The sequence below is a fragment of the Colletotrichum scovillei genome, assembly GCF_011075155.1.
Source record: "Colletotrichum scovillei strain TJNH1 chromosome Unknown Contig00011, whole genome shotgun sequence".
NCBI classification, from domain to species: Eukaryota; Fungi; Ascomycota; class Sordariomycetes; order Glomerellales; family Glomerellaceae; genus Colletotrichum; species Colletotrichum scovillei.
The window spans coordinates 103209-123380 of NW_023336269.1; the positions used below are offsets into that span (position 1 = coordinate 103209).

The 20172-nt window shown below is 54.0% G+C and overlaps 5 protein-coding genes across 5 annotated transcripts; 3 read left to right on the top strand and 2 right to left on the bottom strand.

Annotated features, from left to right (window-relative positions):
• Window positions 1-12: 12 nt before the first annotated feature.
• On the bottom strand, window positions 13-2199 carry HER10_EVM0007963 (ZnF3). The gene is made up of 4 exons (XM_035477501.1): window positions 1986-2199; window positions 1482-1910; window positions 1136-1401; window positions 13-1032 (listed from the first exon to the last, which is right to left on the bottom strand). Exons 1-4 carry the CDS (start codon window positions 2015-2017, stop codon window positions 77-79), a joined length of 1683 nt encoding a protein of 560 aa, XP_035327024.1. The 5' UTR covers window positions 2018-2199; the 3' UTR covers window positions 13-76.
• A 608-nt stretch (window positions 2200-2807) lies between these two features.
• On the top strand, window positions 2808-4689 carry HER10_EVM0000568 (sugar porter family MFS transporter; the record flags this gene model as incomplete). The annotated part of the gene is made up of 4 exons (XM_035470343.1): window positions 2808-2993; window positions 3046-3416; window positions 3519-3637; window positions 3698-4689. The coding sequence occupies 4 exons, from the start codon at window positions 2808-2810 to the stop codon at window positions 4687-4689; spliced, it is 1668 nt and encodes a 555-aa protein (XP_035326468.1).
• Window positions 4690-5069: 380 nt separating this feature from the next.
• HER10_EVM0005598 (uncharacterized protein) lies at window positions 5070-6036 on the bottom strand (the record flags this gene model as incomplete). Its single annotated transcript, XM_035475207.1, has 3 exons — window positions 5070-5307; window positions 5361-5729; window positions 5786-6036. 3 exons carry the CDS (start codon window positions 6034-6036, stop codon window positions 5070-5072), a joined length of 858 nt encoding a protein of 285 aa, XP_035326866.1.
• Window positions 6037-7806: 1770 nt separating this feature from the next.
• On the top strand, window positions 7807-12656 carry HER10_EVM0007091 (Hst3 protein). Its single transcript, XM_035476657.1, has 2 exons — window positions 7807-8799; window positions 8854-12656. The coding sequence occupies exons 1-2, from the start codon at window positions 8674-8676 to the stop codon at window positions 11983-11985; spliced, it is 3258 nt and encodes a 1085-aa protein (XP_035326960.1). The 5' UTR covers window positions 7807-8673; the 3' UTR covers window positions 11986-12656.
• A 3838-nt stretch (window positions 12657-16494) lies between these two features.
• On the top strand, window positions 16495-19744 carry HER10_EVM0003692 (uncharacterized protein). The gene has a single exon (XM_035473357.1). The coding sequence runs from the start codon at window positions 16929-16931 to the stop codon at window positions 19572-19574; it is 2646 nt and encodes an 881-aa protein (XP_035326719.1). The 5' UTR covers window positions 16495-16928; the 3' UTR covers window positions 19575-19744.
• Window positions 19745-20172: the final 428 nt, after the last annotated feature.

Here is a 20172-nt window from a genome sequence, read left to right on the forward strand (position 1 = left end):
ACTATTCAAATCCACTGCATTGAGATGATTGTCTCCATCAACGGGCCAAGAGTCCGGAAGCGGTTCCCCAGCTTCACTACACAGGTCCGGCTCCCCTCACCGGGGGCCCGTCCATCCACAATGACTCCATCTCCTCTCCGTCTCCACGTTCCTTTTCTTCCATTGGCTCCGCGAACTCAACCAAGAATCTCAACATCCAACGGTCCAGAACAAAACTCGTGTCGATGCTCGTACGTGCCGTCTGATGGAATGCTCTTAGACGGCTGATGGCCCGGTCAGTAGTAGGCCAGTAACACCGTAGTTGCATCAGCAACTCGAAATTCCTCTCCAGCCTCCTCCGAGCTACACCAATATCCGCCTCATCCCCACTGAATAAGAGTGTGTGAATCTGTACCGTCGACGCGATGACGAGTACATGCGCCGTCATTGTGTACCGCACGTCCGACCCGGCAGTTGTCTGGGTGCGGTAGACCATATCACATAAACGAGCCGCGTGTTCCTTGCAGCGCTTCGCGTACGAGTCCCTTCTTGCCACAGAGGCTGAGGCCGTGGGGTTGATGGCTGTCGTCGTCGCCGCGCCGTAGAGAAACTGGTAATACAAGAGCTGGCCAAAGTGGTAATAGCCCAGGTAAACGGCCGCAAATGTTCGGCCCTGGCCCCGGGCTGCAAACCAAGCAAAGTTCTCCGGGGTATCACGCATATTCGCCGGAAGTGCGGCGAGCCAGTCTTCCATTCTTATGCTTAGAGACTCAACGCCCTGCTCGAGGACATCCCAGGTAGGGTTATCCGCAACGCAACGCTGGTTAAAGTCGTTGACGTCCAACAAGATCCTGTTGAGTCTTACCATCTGCGAGAGGAGTTGAGAGCTTTGTGCGGCCGATGCCGTACCTGTTACTCCGGCTCCGCTGCGGCTCAACGAGAGAAACGGTAGATCGTCCATCGGCAAGGGGATGTCAGATCTCGCCGGGAGCAGCTTGGGTAACTTCACCGCAGTGGAGGACCACACGTCGATCATGCAGAGCGACCACCAGACTGGAACCCGGCTTGTCAGCTTTTGAGTTCGTGCCTTGCATAACACAGTTACAGATGAACGTGGCCAACGGGTAAACAATGGGGAATGGAGCCTCAATCATACCCCGTATGTTGATCTCTCGTTCCAGGAGACTGGTAGCCGGTCTTCCTGGTAGGTCAAGCAGCTGCGCCATGCGGCATGCGACGCCGTAGTAGATGTTTTCTGATTCTCCATCGCCATTGGCAGTCAATGCTGCCCCTATCAACACGCTGAGTTGTATCGTTGGCAGAGATACATCGCGTAGGTTTAGAAGCGCCTCGGCAGCTTGTATGTAAGCATGGCTTCTATCTCGAGGGTCAACGTCTGCAAACTCCGGGTCGGTTGAGAATCTACGGTATCATTAGACTTGTAATTTATCCCAACTCATCGAATCCACATGTTCTGCTTAGCAGCATAAGAAAAGACGCACCTCGCAGATAGCGCGCAGATACCAAAGAGGATGCCGTGGTGCACTCGGTCGCCGAGTGCATCCTCGATGAAACTCGGCCGATGGAAGAGGGAATGGAACTGGTCATGGATGTAGTCAAAGTAGAGTCTGACGAGGTCCAGCCGCACCGGCAGACTGGGCAGTGCGGCGGCGGCTTGTGAAGTGGTCTCACAACGGGTGCACCAGCCACCACTTTGAGATGCAGACGATGCACTTCGGGCTGCTGCGTTGTAACTACTTTGCTGATGTACGGATAGGTCCCGCTCGTCTACTAGGCGTTCTTTACGCTGATTCTCTCGTTGCTCATAGTAGCCTCCCTCGGGCGGTCTTTGATCGCATTTGATGCCCCTCTCGTTGCAGTAAACGCAGTCGACGAGGCCCTCGCGAGTTTGACACTTACGCCTGCGAGCCCTAGGAGATTTCTCGTTAGATCACAGGGCGGCATGGAAGTGTCATGAAATGTCCAAAATGGGACGAGTATGTTACCGGCACGCAGCACAAGCCGAGGGTTTCCGCATGCCAGCGGGGCCGGAATCCCCTCGGACTGAACACCGCCCTTTGGTTGTGTATATGTCGTGGTCTTGTCCGCAGCAAGAAAAGGAAGCAAAGAAGATGGGGCGATTACAAGCAGCAACTGCAAGAAGCGCAATACTACGTCGAGAATCCCGATTTCTTCCAAAGATGACTAGGGTTGTATTTCACCACGCGGTGGTTACCCGGCCGAGTTGGTTCGACCGGGACTCAAGAGACTCAAGAAACCCCCTCCCCTGCCGGGCGGTCTACCACGGATCGGGAAAAGGCGGCGGGAAACGTGCGGAAAAGTCGCTCAAACCTTGCCCTGGACAACTGATCGGTGACACCCACAAGCCGTTGGACGAATGATCGCGTCGCTTTGCTTCCCCAAAAGTCTCGACCGACCGTTGCTCCCAACCCCGGAGAATTCCCCATGGGACCCTCATATGATGCAGCAGACTTTGAACTTGTTGTACAACGTTGGCACGTTGGTTCCTCGAAACGTCGGATTGCCAATGTTGTCCCCTTCACCTTCATTGGGTTCTCCGCATTGCCTCGGCATTAAAATGAAAGTGGTCGGATTAATCTGATGTTGGGACTGGTCTCTCAGAGTTTGGCACTCTCAGGGTCGCCAAGTCCCTCGAGTCGTCCCGTGGTAATGGTAGGTTGCAAACAGCTTCCCCGCCTTCACTTTCTATAAATGCGACGCTGTGTCCCATTGTTGGGGATGGTTCTGGGAATAACCTCATTTGTAGTCGCCTAGGCTTCAGGTACTCTCTCGCAAGAGTCTTCAGCATGGCTCAGACAAAGACTGTGGGCGCCGAAGCGGTGCCAACCGTCAGCCACCATAATGACAACAACCCTGGTGAGGCCATCACGGCCATGCAGAACGAGCGCCAGATGAGCGTGAGGGACTCGTTTCGCTTCTGGCCGAAAGCGATTCTCTTTTCCTTCGTCATCTCTTTGGCTATCATCATGGAGGTATGAGAATCTTCGGCCTCTTTAAAGCAAAGGCGCGACTGACTTCTTAAAGGGCTATGATACCAACCTCATGAGTAACTTTTACGCCTTTCCGGCTTTTATGAAGCGGTACGGCGACCAAGTCGATGCCAATGGTGACCCTCTGGTCTCGGCTCGCTGGCAAACCATCATCAACAACGGCACTCAGGCGGGCTCAATTCTTGGTCTCATCCTCAATGGCATCATCACCGAGTGGATTGGCTACAAGAAGACCATGATTGTCGCAATGGTCGCCATGATCGGGGCCGTCTTCATCCCCTTCTTCTCCAACGGTCTTCCAATGTTCTTGGCTGGAGCCTTGATTCAGGGCATCCCCTGGGGTATCTTCCAAACTCTCGCCGTTACCTACGCGGCCGACATCTGTCCCATGTCACTCAGAGGTTAGTTGTCTGTCTGAGCGTAACTGGCTATATTCACCTATTAACTTTAATGGCAGGATACATGACGTCTTGGGTGTATGTTCGATCGAGCCCTCTTCCCAAGGAGTCTGTCAGTATTGCTAACAAAGGCTTCTAGAAACATGTGTTGGGTCATTGGCCAGCTGATCAGCAGCGGCATGCTTCGAGGGCTTTTGCAAATCGACAATCAATGGGGATACCGCATTCGTAAGATAACCCGGATGACCCTATTATTGAGGATAATCGTTGACTCAAAACTCATCGCAGCATTTGCGATTCAATGGGTCTGGCCCGTCCCCATCATCATTGGCACGCTCTTCGCCCCCGAAAGCCCATGGTGGCTCGTCCGCCAAAACCGCCTCGAGGACGCGCGCGAAGCAATCCTCAAGCTTACCTCTCCAAAGAGTGACATTGACTTTGACCTCGAAGCCCACATCGAGATGATGCGTGTGACGAACCAGTTTGAGATCGAAGTCAGTTCAGGCGCTCACTACTGGGACTGCTTCCGCGGCGTCGACCTTCGCCGCACTGAGATCGCGTGCATGGTCTGGCTGACGCAGTCTTTCTGCGGTGTGCCGTTCATGGGCTACGGCACGCAGTTCATGATCAACGCCGGTCTCAGTTCCGAGAATGGGTTCACGATGAGTTTGGTGCAGAACTGCATCGGTCTCATCGGCTGTATCATTGCTTGGTACATCATGACTCACATCGGCCGTCGCACTCTGTACCTGGCTGGTCTATCGGCCATGTTTGTGATTCTCGTCGTCATCGGCGGCATCGGTATTCCACAGGACGCTGCTGGGTTGCCGGCTCGGTCATGGGCCGTAGGAGCCCTCATCATCGTGATGCTCTTCTCTTTCCAGCTCAGCGTCGGTCCCTCGTGCTATACCTTGGTCGCGGAGATGCCGTCTACCCGTCTTCGCGTCAAGACGGTCGCCTTGTCTCGCGCCTTCTATAACTGCGGAGGCTTCCTCGTCAACGCGCTGCAGCCAAAGATTGTGGGCAAGAATGATTGGAACTGGGGAGCCAGAGGCGGCTTCTTCTGGGCCGGCATCACGGTGCTTTTCCTTACGTGGACCTTTTTCCGTCTTCCGGAGCCCTTTGGTCTTACATACTCGGAGATTGACTTGCTCTTTGAGCACCGTGTTGGCGCTCGTCACTTTTCGCAAGAGGCGGCTGACTCTCTACGCCCGCAGCTGGAAGAGGTCGCCAACCGTCATGAGAAACTGGCTGCTACGGTGAGCCATCAGGAGGCATAGTCGAGTGAAGACTTTGATCACGCTTAATGAACTTATCGTCTTTTGGGTAGGAGCAAAACCTTCCAACCGTGGTCCAGTAAAGAGGCTTAATCAACAATGCTCCAGTCTAATCGATTATATCTAATAAAATAGACCTCTCATTGTAGCTCACTTTCATGCATGATGTGAAAACATCTTCGTGAGAAATCATAGTCTACTTCCTGCTATCCACTGACATGCTTTCCCTGGTTATAGCAAGACGGATCCCGGGATAGTTGCAATACTTCATTGGAATACGCATTATGTCCAAATCTTTGCACCGCAAAGCTTCAAATATATCATAGTGGGGTCTGAGGTGTCCTCAAGGCCCTACAAAGTTGGCCACATTCGACGAAGAGAATTTAAGGAGCCAGGCTGATGCAGCCGTTCGTGCTGTCCTCCTGGAAGATACCGCTGTAGACGATGCCCTCATCGATGCCGTCCGGCTGGAAACCATTCTTGGTGATATCCCCCTGACCTCCGACGGGCTTCTTCAAAATACCAAAGTGGTATTGACCCTGACCCTTGATATCGTTGATCTGGGGTTCCCCCTGGGCCTCCAAGTCGTTGTTATCGGTCGAGTAGAATACCTGGACCGTGCTGAACAAAGTGTTAGTATCCTATGACGCGCTTCAGGCTCGGGAAGTACTCACTTTGCGGTGAAATCCATGGTCACGGCAAAGTTATGAATGGTGTTCTCCGCGAAGGGAGTGCTGAATAGGACAGGAGGTGCCGGCTTGGTGTTGACATTGCCAAAGAGTTGCAGTGTATCTGGGTCGACTGTTGCGTCGCCACCGAGGATGGTGCCAGTCTTGAGCACGACTTGATTTGTGCCGAAATCGTTACTCTCCAGGAAGGCTAGCTGATACTCGTGCGAGAGATTGAGAGGACGCTGAACATCTTTCGAGAGACTGAAGTGCAACGTCTTGATGCCAGTCGTCGACTCATCCGTTCCCGTGTTGGATGATGGGATGAGCTCAGCGCGACGGAAGGCTGTCTGTTTGTTGAAGATTGACTGATCGCTAGTATAACTGTTAGCTGAACATACCTATGATGATCTGCTGGGGCTTGAGCTGACCTGATTGTAACTTCAAGGGGAACGTTGTCATTGCCGTCGAATGGCGAGCTGGCTTCATTAGGCAACTGCAACACTTTGCTGAAGCTCAAGCCAGCCCCAAAGACATTCTGAGGACTGAAGAGATTGTTCTCAGCATCGAACGCTTCTGCCTCGGTTCCGGTTGCAACTCTGCCGTCAAATTGCAGAGTACATTGCTGAGCCACTGCTGCTGAGGCAAACGAGAGAAGAGTGAACGACTTGTAGTACTGCATGATGGAGAAGTGACGTTGGACCAGCCTAGATCAAAAGAGTGAACCGATAGATTTATAAATGAAAGAAACGAGCTGACATCGAGCAACTAAGAATAATACCACGAGATCGCGACGTTCCAAATTCAAAGCGGCACGAGGACAGCCTTTAAGTAAGGTATTCAACCACTCACTTGCTGGCTAGTGTCTCCGGCCCGGAGGGACCATGAGATGCACCGATCGCCGGCGATTCATGCGCTCGTGCCAAGAGTTTGGAACGTGTTCGTCGCGTCTTTAGATTCGGCACCAAGCGAGCTGAGGCCTGTCAGACCCTCATCCAGGTCCCGTTCTGATTTCAAACAAGACACGGCAACTGAAAGAAGGTCCAGACTGAGGAAGGTTTCTCTCTCAGGCCGGGGTGATCGGGGAGGACACGGGCGGAGTTTCTAGTATTAAGGTTAGGTTGACGTGAATGGCAGTTGGCCGAGGCTCAATGGGCGGATGTGAAGACGCCTGTCAGGACTATCGCAAGGGTGCGCGCCGGGGTGACGGAGATCAAACGAAGCCGTCTCAGTGACGATACATACAACGCTGGCATCTCCTTCAACGTCTCGTGATATTCACGGAACGGAAATATCAGATGGATGGAGCCGGCAGCTGTCGGCAATATGAGATGAGAACGGGATCCTTGCGCAAGTGACTGTGTAACTTGTTCACAATGCGTGTATGTGTTGATAGTGCGTACCATACTGCTGCCGGCTTCGTCTCATGTGTTTACATGACGCTCAATCCAACGGCTTAAGCACATTGTCGGTGAGTTGTCATTTCTTTCCCCACATCACTCAAGGGTTTGCTTCTAGAAGAATTTGAAGCTAGGTATCATGCCAATCATGTCACGCCGAGACGGCTGATTAGTTGTGATGGATGATTCGCGGACAGCATAGCGGGTGAAGCTCATCGTCGTTTGGCGATTGCGGTGGAGATGGTACCGTATGTGAGAGAGCTCCCATGGATGAACAATCATCAATGCAATATCATCGGGAGGCTTGCTTCCGTAAACTCTGTAATCTCTCAAAATTGCCTTTGGTCCAGATCAAAGTGTTCGTCGAGCCTCATGAGAGCATCGCCAGAGTTGAGCGGTAAAAGAGGACTGAGAGTCAACAAGGTTTCCAGCAGTGACGGTAGACAGGTGACAAATGTGCTGACACCCCGGCGCATGGGCAAGGGCATGGACTCATGTCAATATCGACCACGTTCAGCCGTTGAACCAAGCGTTGTAGAGCAGAGGCGTTGCCCTTTCTCTGATTTGGCTTCGGGATGGAAAAGTAAGGTAAGAGCGATGGCACCTACAATTGATGGCGATGTTGGTCTGGAGCTCAGCGTTTTTGACTTGCTCTGAGTACCTTGAGCTTGAGATTTGGAGCGTCGCAGCCTGTTACACTGCTTTCCCCTCTCGCCCCAAGGTCACCATCTTCCGTCCATTTCAGATATGGTTGGCTATATGAATAGATATGAGCAAACTCATTGAAGCTTGATACATGATGCCTGAAAAGAGAGTGAGTGTCATTGAGTGCGTGGGTTGAGGGAGGTGCACAATTCCCAAGTGCTCAGGTTCCTTATCCGATGAAGACTCTTATCGATAACATGATCCTTATCTTTATCGCCTATTAGTGGATCTCGGTGATCTCACTAAGGCGAGGTTAGCGATCTGGGCCGCTAACGCTAAGCTGTTGGCGTCTTTGCTGGCTGGGGTCTTATTCTTCGGGGCGGTCGCGGTTCACAAACAACATCTGACTTCACCAGGGAACCTTGAACACGCCTCCGTGTGGTCAAACTCCTCAATTATTCCTCCCTATTGACCACCCGGCGATTTCTCAAGACCGCAACAATCCCCGTCTGCCTTCCGCTCAAAAACGCGAATAGTCGACAGCATCTATAGCTTGGCGGTTAAGCTTTCGAGCTTTGGTCTTCCCGAGCACCTTCTGAGACGCGTCTGTTCATGTCAAGCTTGGGCCTCGACAGTCGCCTCGCCACAACCTCGAACTCACGTTTTTCTCGATTTCGCGACTTGACACGGTTCTGCCAATTGGACATTCGGAGGCTCCCGTGAACACGGCAACTCCGTTCTTCGACCTACGCCGCCGACATCGAGACTCAACGAGCAGGTCCCGATACCGCGAACCCTGGTCTGGCACCTCCGGCCCACCGCGTCTGCACCGCTACCAACCCCTTCCACCACCGCGTCGCCAGAGACTACGATCCCAAGAAGACTGCACAGCTGTCCACCACGGTCAAATTTCGGAAGTTGGAGAAGATATAGCATTTGTGTCTCTCCCGACGAACTCTTGAGAAGTCCAATTGACCGGTAGCTCTGCCCTACCTTACCCAGCTGAGCCGAGTTAAGCAAGGGCTTGTAGGTCCAGACGCCACCATACGTCTGAGGCGCTATACATCTGGACTTCACAGCAAGCAAATCTCTACAGCCGGCATCCGAAAATCAAGTTGTTCTATCTCTCGCACCAAATATATGTTGACGGAGTCTGGCGCCCGAGTCGCATTATTGTCAGACGCGCCTCGGCCATCAGCATCATAATACCAGTGTCGAATTGTCGGAACTCCACTCCGGAAAGTCCAATGTGCCAACTCTAGGACGCCTTCAGTATGCCTACCACCCAGGTCACCCCGACAGAGGATGTTCTTCTGCAAGGGATCGCCGATTCTCTTTTTAAAGCACGAAAGGTTGTGGTCATTACTGGCGCAGGCATCAGTACCAATTCGGGCATTCCTGTAAGAACCCACGCCGGAATGGCTCCTCAACCCATGCTAATAAGTAATGCTTAGGACTTCCGAAGCGAAAATGGACTTTACTCCCTGATTCAAGCCCAGTTCGATGCCGCAAATCGTGTGGACGTGGTCGAGCCGAGGAATTTTGAATCAGCTGATGCCGGGCGCGAGGAACGGGAACCGCCTACAAAACGGAGGAGACTTTCGTTCGAGGATTCTGGCATTTGCCTGAGCGACGACTCGCAAAACTCAACCCAAGTTCAGGGAAGCAATCATGCATCCGCTTCGCAGAGATCCGACTCGAATACGGCGAGGTCTACGGGGCCCATCACTAGGGCGAGGTCGAGGGAATCAACTGTCGATGCTAGGAGTGCTAGTACCGATGATGCGCCCGTTTCGGGTGGCAGGCCTACCTTGAGCAATTCTTCAAGGGAGAGTGCAAGAGCTCAGTCTTCGCCACCAGACGAAAGCCCTCGGAAAGACCTGGCCGTCAGAGGACACCTAGGCTCGATGGAAGCACACCAAACACCCAGCGACAGAGCTGCCCGCAGCTATCTTCAGAGGAGGGGACGATCTGCAAGCCCGTGTGCCCAGCGAGCCAACGCTTATCAGGCGAGCTCCGCTGAGATGCGCAAGAGGTCTTTGTTGACTTCTACCATTGCCTCTGTGCAGGGATCGGGGAGCATCGAAGCCGTCAGCTCGACTTCAATTCCGACTCTGCCGAGGACGACGTTCTCCAAGGACGGTGAGCAGCTGGAGGAGAGGAGTACGATTCACGTTACGCCAAAAACCTCGAGGTTCTTCTTTAGCTCCTCACCTCTATCATCGCCACCTAGTGCATTTCCGCAAACGCCTAGTTTCTTAAGAGACGCGAGCCGCTTCACACGATCGAGTCTACGACAGCAGCCAATGGGTTTTAGTTCCTCGCCATTGTCGTCGCCTCCGCCAGTTTTGTTCGACCCCTTTGAAGAGCCTTCATCGTCAACTAGTCGGCAGACGTCGAGTGCGGCTAGCAGCACCGCATCTTCTGAAACCGACGAAACGCTACCGTCCTCACAGCCTAGCAAGTCGACTTTGCCCAACATCAAAGGCAGGGATCTATTTGATGCCTCTATATGGGCGGATCCCTTGAGGACATCAGTATTCTATACGTTCGCTACAACACTTCGAGAGAAGGTGAAGGACGTCGTGCCAACGGAATCTCATCACTTTATCGGCCATTTACGCAATCGGGGGAAACTAGTCCGATGCTATACGCAAAACATCGATCAGATTGAGGAGAAGGTTGGGCTTTCCACCTCGCTCCAGGACGGACCGGGGCATCGGGGTCGCTTCTCGAGGAAATCTGTCGGGGCCGTCTTGGCTACGGCAGCAACGGGAGGTTCCGCAGAGTCTATCTCCGCAACACCAGAAACGAGTGATTCGAAAGATTTGGGGGAATCAAAAGTGCCCGATGGGGTCGGAGTCACGGATTCGGCTGAAGCAACTCCGTCGGCCGAGCTACAGGTCCAACAACAGGCTGACAAGAGGTCCAATGGCGTGGAATGCGTTTTCTTGCACGGGTCACTGGAGTCTCTTCGGTGTTTTCTCTGCGGGAAGATTTGCGACTGGGATGAAGCCGACAGATCACACGAGACACTCTCCGGGCGACAGCCCGAGTGCCCGTATTGTGCCGGAGCAACGGCGGCACGGCAAGAGAGGGGCAAGAGAGCGTTAGGCGTGGGCAAGCTGAGACCAGATATCGTACTCTACGGCGAAGAGCACCCGAACGCCCACCTCATTTCACCCATCGTTACCCATGACTTAGGATTATCCCCGGACCTGCTCCTCATTCTCGGCACGTCACTGAAAGTTCATGGCCTGAAGATCCTTGTCAGGGAGTTCGCCAAGACCATCCATAGCAGGGGCGGCAAAGTCGTCTTTGTCAACTTTACGAAGCCTCCGGAGAGTTCATGGGGGGATATTATCGACTACTGGGTGCAGTGGGACTGCGATGCATGGGTTGCCAACCTGAAGGAGAGAGTGCCCTTGCTTTGGCTGCCGCCTGGCACCAAGTTGCCAAAGAAAAAGAAGGAGAGCAGTGAAAAGACGAAGAAACGCCAGAGCTCTACGGAAGAGAAGCCGAAGACGGAGGCAGTGAAACCATCAGCAAAGCCACAAGCTAAACCGTCTACCGATTCAGCCCCAGGTTTGCCGGCAGAGTTGTCGCACGACTCTCGACCAGTGACGACAGCGAGGCCAGAGAAGGCTTGTAAAGCTCCGAAGCTTGACAAGGTAGTGAAGACCGAGCCTCTCACGATGCCGCTGGAGGTTGCTGCTCCTCCCAAGTCTACACCCCAGAGGCCAATGGCAGTCCGTGATGACAGAACGAGCGCTGCTTGGGTGACATGGAAGGTGATGGCTGAACTTCGCCGCATCGTCGGCAGCATTACCCCGACGCCATCGACATCCCCTAAGGCCCTACGTGTTGAAAAGCCAAAGACGAGGAGATTGAGAAAGTCAGCACCGGCTGGTCTGTCACGGCCGGCTCCTGTTCTTCCAGACCAAACAAAAAAGACCCTCGAGCTAAGACCAATGATGGTACAGGTCGAGCAGGAGACTGTCCAGATAGACTTGGCCCAAAACGAGGGTGCCGGTGCACAAATGGTCATGCCAGACGCAGTGGAAAGCTCAATCTTTGCCGCTGTCAAACTCAATCCTCGGATGCGGAAGCGGAAGACGATTGATGGCGAGGAGATTTTCGTGCCCGGTATGCCACGGCCAGTCGCTGCCAAAGCACTCCCACAACCGACTCCACGAAAGATCAAGGCACCACACGCCAAAGAGAGGCCGGTCATTGTGTCGCCCAAGATTCTCTCCGACATTCAGCGTCCGTCCATGGACTCGCTCAGGTTGCCACCACTTCAAACAACCAAGGCGCCCGCCGCCACGCCATCGAAGCCTCAACCATTGGAGCCTCTTAGCTCCCCTGCAGGTCCCCTCTCAGCCATCTCGTCCAACACGCAGACTCGGGTCGACACACGCATGGCGAACCCTTTCTTTCTGTCAGATCCCCTCTTGTTACGACTCATCCAGGCCCCGGAATGGACCCCTCCTCAAAGCCATGGTTTCAAGCCTACCAAGGCCGAAAGAAAATCCAACAAGGATGCAGACGCCGCCATGGCGTTGCAGGATCTCAAGCAAGGATAAGTGTCTGGGTCACTGCAGCAAACACACTCTCCGATACGGAGAGAGCATTACATATAGTTTATGGATAGAGGAAGCGCTGAATTATACCCCCGCGGTGGACTGTATTCCGTATACCGCACTCCAAAATCGAGGTGCAATTAATATTTACGGTTCGTGACTCTTCACAGACATTCTTGACTCGTCCGCATCCGTACCCTTTCACAACCCGTGACGGACGATCTCGCAAGACTCTAGACCGAGGGTCTTGACGCTACGCCCAGTCCAGGGCCCTGCAGTAGGGCATCCATCGTCTGCATTGCGAACAGAGCTTTGCGTGCGATCTGGCGTGCCGTTGTTCGAGAAGGCTAGTCCCAAGTCAGGACGCTGCACATGCCCAAGCGCAGAAAAAAAACATCCAAGCCTAGCGGGCGAGTCAGGTCTTGTTTTTTTTTGTTGTTGTCTGGGCCCTTGATCTTCTCTGGGAACAAGAAAAGTGTTTCTTCCAGAGCTTGGTGCCAGTGTCGCAGGTCCACGTGGGGGAGCTCATGAGGCTGGGCGTCGGCTCCATACTAGGTACGTGTCGTTGAACATTGCATGTCACTTGGTTGTCACTCTCTTGTCAGAGATAACACAACTGGCTGCCAACTGCAAGTTGTTGAAGAATGGCGCGCTAATATGGGGTCTAGGCTGTCTGGAACCACTTAGCAGTCAATAGTCTGCAAGGCAATGGGCGCCATATTGTTGCCACTCCAAGACGACGATATCATACGCGTGTGAGAACCAAACAGTCGGTATCTCTGCGATGGCGAGCCCTACCTTCAGGGATCCCTGGTCCGTCAAAGTCCCAGGATCAGGCAGGTCGCGAGTGAGCGCCAGATGGTCCGTTACATCCCGCCTAAGCTGGATCGCAAAGTGGTAGCTGAGCCATCGCGGGCAGACGGAGTAGACCCCGACGAGATGCCTTACGACTTAAGTAAGGGCTCTGACGAACGCATTGATACCAAGCGGGGATCACGAGAGATGCGAGCTTTGGGACTCATGTACGATGTGTATTCTCCGAGACACAAACGACATCCGTGAGATCGCGGTGCGGCTGAAGGTCGGCATGGAAGCCTGGGGTATTCTTCAAGTCGGTGACACGAATCGTGGGCCGAGAGTGCAGTAGGCTCGGCCGGCGCACGTTCTGGCAGATTTCAGCTCCGCATCTGCAGCCTCATGATGGGCCAACAGGAACATGTTTCGAGAGGCGAAAGCTCACATTAGCCGCTTGATGCTGCGTGTGGAAGCGCATTAAGGGTCCAGAACCTTCAGCCTTCGGGTTCGCAACCTTTACGAAGGGTGCGTAAAGTTTCCTGGGACCTTTGGCCTAGATGTGTATCCAGTCGGTCTGCCCGCTCCAAGTGCCGAGCCTTGCATATTGATTCGAAGCGGCCACCAGCTATCACGCCATCCAGGGCAAGTTTCCTGCCACAGCCTTTGGGTTCCTGGACCATGATTTGCCTAAGAGCGAGAGCGGAAAGACACAATCCACGATGAAGCATGTCAAAGGCGCGAATAGGATGGGTATCCCAGTAGCCCGAAAGAGTCTCCAGCTCGTCGGACCAGGCAGGCATAGCAGATGACTAGGCGACTTTCTCCAAGCTTACTTGGTGCTCCACCTGTCGATAATGGAACGAAAAGTGGCCAGATGTTGTTGACTGGATGTGAATTGCCGGGAAAACTGCTGAACATGCTGGAGACGTTATTGTACCACATCAGATACACGTGGTGGTTCGTCAGGCAGTTCTGCTGGTGGCTGCCGTGGTTCGAGCTTTTGCGTTTCCGGAAGTCTGTCCCTTGAGCCAGCGACAGAGCTTCCAGACCATAGCATCCTAGCCCATAAGATGACCGAACCCAGAAAGATTGAAGCTGGAGCTTGCTGGAACACATGAGACACGGGACAAAAAGAAAGTGTTTGGCGAAGAAGCAGCGGGCGAGGAAAGAGCGGTGGCGTTTTTGGGGGAAGCTGGAAAAGCCGGAGGGTGTGTAAGAGGGTGTCGAGTGGTTGGTGGTGAAGCAAAGTCGAGATGGTGTTGTTGATGATTGGTAAGGAGGTGTGGGAGGTGAGGAGTCGTTGACCGAGAAAGCTTGGTGGTAGCCGAGACGTCATTCGCTCCCGGAGCAGGAGGAAAGGGCGGAGTGGTGGTCGGTGGATCCCGCTAGAAGCACCGGACATGCGCCCCGTCCTCCACAGGTGGCTTCCACCTTCTCCAACACAGACGGGGGCAGGAACTGGGGAAATTGGCGCTTATCTAAGGCAGCGAGCCACCTTCCCCCACTACGAATACCTGCCTTCCTTCTGTCTACACTTTTGTGTAGGTACCTGCTACCTGCTACCTGTGCCGAGATTGCCAGCCAGGTTTCTTTCCATTGCCTCGGGCAGGAACTGCCTCGTTGGTGGCTGTTGGGGTAGGTGCCTACTCTAGGTACTTTACGTGGCGTCAAGGCGTTCCGTTTCTTCACCGAGCTCTTACTTCCCTTTTTAGGTAGGTACCTGAGGTGAGGTTGCCCAGATCTCACCTGCACCTGCACCTGCTCACCTTGGCTCATCCATGATCCATCTAAACAGGACAAGGAAGGAAGGGACGATCTTGGATCTTGGTGGCGATCCCTGCCTGCCGTTGCACTGCACAAACTGCACAAACCCTTGGCCTCACGGGCCAACTCGCAGTCAACCTTGTTCCGTTCCAGTTTACTTTACCTAAGGTACCTTTAGGTAGGTAACGTGGTAACCAAATTTCAACTTCATTTGACCGCAGTGTGTCACCTCGCCAGTTTCCGTCTCCTCTTCGGCTCTGACTTCGGCCTCTGTCGCAACTTACCGCAATTACCCATACAGACTATTCCCATTGCGACCATTTCTCCAAATTCTATCAGTTGGCAATATCAACATCACAAAGCATGGGAGATAGTGTCTCTTTTGCTACCCTGATCTGGGCATTTTCGAGCTTAGCCGGACAAGCTCCTTTCTGAGCTCTATTCCCCATCCGGCACATTGCACTTGTCTCTTCTGGACAGCTCCGTTCAAGATGGATCAGCATTTCGCCATACGGATATCTGCATACGAAGCATATGAACACCTACGAGAAATACGCCCCCTGTAGGATGCCTCGTTAGGACGCCACGAGTCTCACCTGTCGCATGTTCTTTCAGAACCACGAGGATAGGCACCATGAGGCCATGTCTTCCCACGCCCTCCCGTCTAAGTGGACTTGTTGATGGTGCCTTCGACAAGTATGGGTTGATGGGAAAGTTTCAACCGAGTCGTCAGCCATCCATACACAGGGTTGGCAACTCTCGTCATCGAGATCGCGGATGACAACCTCCGGTGTAACGCGAGACAGACAAGCTTCATGGCATAAAGAAACTGTCTCTGCTATCCCGTTCCTAACGGTCTGGGGTACCTTAGCCAATGCTTGACGCCCCCGCGTCCTCGTCGACAAAGAAGGATCAATCCAAAAGCATACACATTTGCATCTTGCCGCGTGTTGGCCTTCGCACGCGGCAAAGGGCATGGCCGTGGGCATATCGAGAAGTCACAATTGCCGCTTCCCCTCCAGAATTCGATCGAGCGATCGACACAACTCACCAGGCACGCCGGCTTAGCCAGGTTAACACTGCCTGCTGTCTCACTTTAGACAACACCAATGGACAACAAAACAATGTGGTCGTTGAAGTGGTCGATCATCCCCGAATCCGGCGATTCCCCAGGGCATCCACTGGTGTTTGGTCCCTGGAAAACAATAGTCAATATCACCAGAGTTTGGGAAACCATCCATGTTGTTCATGGAGATCACGGTTTCCACGCGATTTCGGTTCACCGAACTTTGCGAATTGCCTTCCAAACTTGCCATACATCCGTGCGAGTTGCAATTCTTCGGAGCATTTCCATGACGTATTGGCAAATGGCTTCTCGCGCTTCTGGGCAGGCATTGTCCGCTTGAAGAATCACAAGTCTCCGCATATAGAGCCGCTGCGCTTCTTGACACTCTCCTGAAGACGCTAGCGGACTCTTTGACGCTGGGCTGGGACCGCAAGCTCTCATTCTCTGCCTGCGCTGGATGGCGCTTTGGCTCTTCGAAGCACTTGTGGGAGCGTCTTACCTACCTTAGTCTCCCTCTTCTCTGCCACACATGGTACCAAAACTCCCACGCCTGGACGCTTCAGGAGACCCGTCTGGCTGATCGGATTTTCCTCTTGCTGCCGCTTCAAACATCTTGTCAAAGCTTAAGCAACACGGGGCTTGTTTTCCCTTTGTCGTTCAGTTAACAAGCGCCGTATTCTGGATTGTTTTGCATTCTGAAGTATCGACAGAGTTGCTCTGCCTGCAGGGGGGATGCTTCGGTGCATACCAAAATCTGGGGCTACGGAAGATGCGGAAGACCACAGAGAGGCGAACGACTTACATGATGGACAGGATAGGTACTTGAAGAGTACTTGTCGAGTTGGAAGAAGTGCCCACCACTTCAAAGCCATAGGCTCGCCCGCACGAACACCTCAGGGTTCTTCCAGAGCCTCGCTATTTCTGGACTTGTAGGCCCTCGTCCGCAGTCATATCTCTACCCTCGTCCGCCTTGGGAACACAGCTGTCCACTTTTGGTTTCTACATCTCAATCGATCCATCTCGGCTTGCCAGGTCGTTGCTGACACTGCTCATCGTCCTTCTGATTCGTTGTTTCGCTTTTCGAGCATTTTGTTTTCGCTTCGCCGATTGGGCCCCAGCTGCTGCTCCGGCCAGACGTATTCTCGGATCGGCCACCCACCACACCAACTCTGGGAATATTGCTCCTTGCGTTGAGCTGATACGCTTTTGGGTGGTCCGCCTCTGCGTGGGATTGGACGCCTCAGTCGAACTGTCAGCCCGACACTGATTCTCAAATCCAAGACGAACGGAGCCCACGGCGGCCAGCCGCTTTACTATAAAAATGGTCAATCCTGATCGATGGTCATGGTCGGCGGGGCCACGAAGAAGTTCAATCCGAGGGGATGCGGTGAGCAGCTCGCAGCCATTAGCACGTTCTCCCGACAAGCCCATTTCGTGCGAGGTCGACGTCCCAAACGACCAAAACCTGCAGGGTGGCGGCGCTACCAGTGTCTCATCGCGCCGTTTGACCAAGAATCGGTGGAGCTGGCGGCCAGACGCAGCCATATCGGTGACCCTGGAAGATCAACCAGAGACATCACAGGGCGAGAGGCAAGACAGGGAGCAAAACTCGGAGCAAGTAGACACATCAGCAAGCAAATCCCGCCGCTTGTCGAAACTGATCAAAAAGACGGATGCCGCTCCTACTTCTGCGTCTCGACCAAAACGGAGGCCGACGTCCATGATAGCACCAACAAGCTCTTCTTTCGGAGCATCACCTTCTTATTCCCACCCCGCTTCCCAGGCGGTGCAGCAGCACTTAGCGGTCGAGGAGGATCAGGATCGTTCCTCTCACGCAAGCCCCCTTCCAAACCAGCCTGCCACAGGGGTCAAGAACAAGCTCAATCGCTTTCTCAGTCGACACATCACCACCCGGCAAGTTGACAAGAGAGCTGTGCCGGTGCAACATCAGCATCAGCAGACACAGGTAGATCCGACACCGCCGCCATCCCGACAGCAGCAGCAAACGCAGAGACCCATGCCGATGCAACCCCCGATGCGCCATCGTCTCCAACTCCACAATCCCCAGAACACGCTTCGGGCATCGCCAGCCCCCCCTGTCGCCCACATTCAGACTCAAGGTTACACTGACAACGGTCGTCTTGTTGCACCGCTGCCAGGGCTTGACGAAAACTCGCAGCTGCAGCTGCCGCCAGCGACAAGCCGACCCGCGACTGCCACGGGTCCAGTACCGGCAGCGGCGCAAAGTCTTGGTACTGGTACCTCACCGTCATTGACTGCTGCACCTTCGGCAGACGAGACAGGGTTGCTGAACCGCCTTATGCGACGACGATTGGTTTCCAAGGACAAGGACGCTCAGAATAAGAAGACGTCAATTTCCCCCGGGAGCGATAATACAAGTTCGTCCCAGGGCTTCGACCAGCAGCGGGCCACGGAGCAGCGTGAGACGCAGACACGGACTCTGCTCATGAACCCGCTCATGTTGAACCCGTCGCACCCAACACCTGCCGAAAGTGAGACTGTCTTGGATGCGCGAAGAGGCTCTTTGAAGTCCGCAGTGCCTCGATTCCTACGTCCAGTCACACTACCACAGCAAGCACCTACGAATGCGACTCAGACTGCCGGCGCCGCCAACTCGCCCAAGCCTACGTCGCCTCCCCGACAGCAGTCAACCATGCAGACCTTGAGTTCTGATACGGCGACGCAGCTCAAGTCGCGATCCAAAGCGAGTTTCGGAAAGAGATTCTGGTCAAGATCCGGCGCCAATGATTTTGGAGAGGACAACGTGACCAGCACCGAGACACCGGCAACAGCATCGGCGCCGCGAACGGCCTATGTTCCTAAACACGCCGCGGCTGACTTTTCGCGTACGACTTACACAAATACGTCGCGCCACAATCGCCATAGCTTTTCCTTTGGTAGCGACCCGGACAACGGCGCTCAAGCACTGGCCACAATAACGGCCGCCTCCTCCAGGGTGAATGAGCCAGAGCAGCCTCTCCACAGGCAACGGACGCCATCCGCAGAGACTGCCGAGAAGCGCAGGTCACGGGACATGTCGCTGTCTAAGTATGAGGCGCCGCCTCCCCACGAACTGCACCGGCGTCTCGAGATTGTCAAGAGCAGCGAAATTGAAGTGGTAACCACTAGGGAACCGGTCGCGACCGACCCCTGGCAGCAGCAGCACAGCCTGTTACAAAATGCTTCAAATACGTCGTCGGCGAACGGCAAAGCTCCAGCAAGACCTCACTCTCGTCCATTATCATCCAAACGACACAGCTTCAATCTTGTATCCGACCCATACGCCAGAGACCTCACACCGCCAAAGTCAATTTCTCCCGTCGAGATGGAAGCGCCGTTTGACCCGCCAAGCCAGCCAGAGCAGCAGCAGGCGCCACCATCAGCACCGCCACGGCCCACCTCGTCTCACACTCGGCCGCAATCGCGACAAGAGACTCCATCTCAAGAGAGTGGTAGCCGCGAACTGACGGATTATGAACGTTTCGTGGCAGAGGCAGAGATTGCCGAACGCGAATATCACGCCCAAATGTGGCGAAACCTCGCACGGCGTTCGGGACACTACGGGTACAGCGACAACCCCTGGAGCACGACTCGACAAGCGGATACTACTGCTCCTGCCGCGCAACGCAACAACAAGAGAAGCAGCGCGCAGTACTCGACGGGGGCTGGCAAGCGTGCAAGCATGATGTCGTTCGGCGCGGCAGATGAGGAGCGCAACCTGATCTCGTCAAGCTTCTACGGGGAGGCGCCACGCAAGCCGAGTCTTTCGCACAGCGCTAGTGTAGGTGCAGACGGGAAAAGGGGACTTCGACACCAGGGGAGCGTGTCGAAGAGAATCTCGGACTACATTAAGCCACCAAAGCCGTCTCAGCAAGCCACTTACGAGGATTGGCCCTCTGGACGAGCCAACCGACGAAGTGTGATTGCTGGCATTTCTGAATATTGAAGAACGAGATATGATGAAGGAGTTTGCGGATACCTAGAAAGGATCATTGCACTTGGGGTGCTGGATATTGATTGCATAGCACAGTAGAAGGGAGAAGGGATGCTTTATTGGCTTGGCGCATCATGGACACCAAGACGATGATTTCCTCGGATGATATACCACGACACAACCATTTCCTTACTTTTCTGTCTTTGAGGGTCAGCCTCATACCAAATAAAACAAGATGCCAATTACAGTGGGTTCGTTGCATGAAGTGATGTAAGGTAAGGTAAGGTAAGGTAAGCTGTCCTGTATCGGACGGGAAGCGACGGAGTATCGGGGTCCTCTATCGCGGGGCCTCTCGGCGGAGTTGAGCGGCGGGGAAAAAGAGGGACGGCACGGATCAACCTGCCACGTTCTAGATTGGATGCGAGAAATCCATCACGGCGGAAATCTAAGGTTAAGGGGCCTGGGACCTTCGGATAGCTTAGGTAAGGCAAATACCTTACCAGGTAGGTAGCAGTGTCCACGTACGCTACGTACCCCACGAGCCACTGAAAGCAAAGGAAGAGTGGCCACATCAGGCCAAAAGAGCCAAAAGAGGCCCCTGTTCCATCAG

Coding starts and splice junctions, on each gene's coding strand:
- HER10_EVM0007963 (XM_035477501.1), bottom strand. CDS start 2,017: ATGCGGAAACCCTCGGCTTGTGCTGCGTGCCG. Junction 1,911..1,985: donor TCGGCTTGTGCTGCGTGCCG/GTAACATACTCG, acceptor GAAATCTCCTAG/GGCTCGCAGGCGTAAGTGTC. Junction 1,402..1,481: donor ATCTGCGCGCTATCTGCGAG/GTGCGTCTTTTC, acceptor ATGATACCGTAG/ATTCTCAACCGACCCGGAGT.
- HER10_EVM0007091 (XM_035476657.1), top strand. CDS start 8,674: ATGCCTACCACCCAGGTCACCCCGACAGAGGATGTTCTTCTGCAAGGG. Junction 8,800..8,853: donor GTACCAATTCGGGCATTCCT/GTAAGAACCCAC, acceptor AGTAATGCTTAG/GACTTCCGAAGCGAAAATGG.
- HER10_EVM0003692 (XM_035473357.1), top strand. CDS start 16,929: ATGGTCAATCCTGATCGATGGTCATGGTCGGCGGGGCCACGAAGAAGT.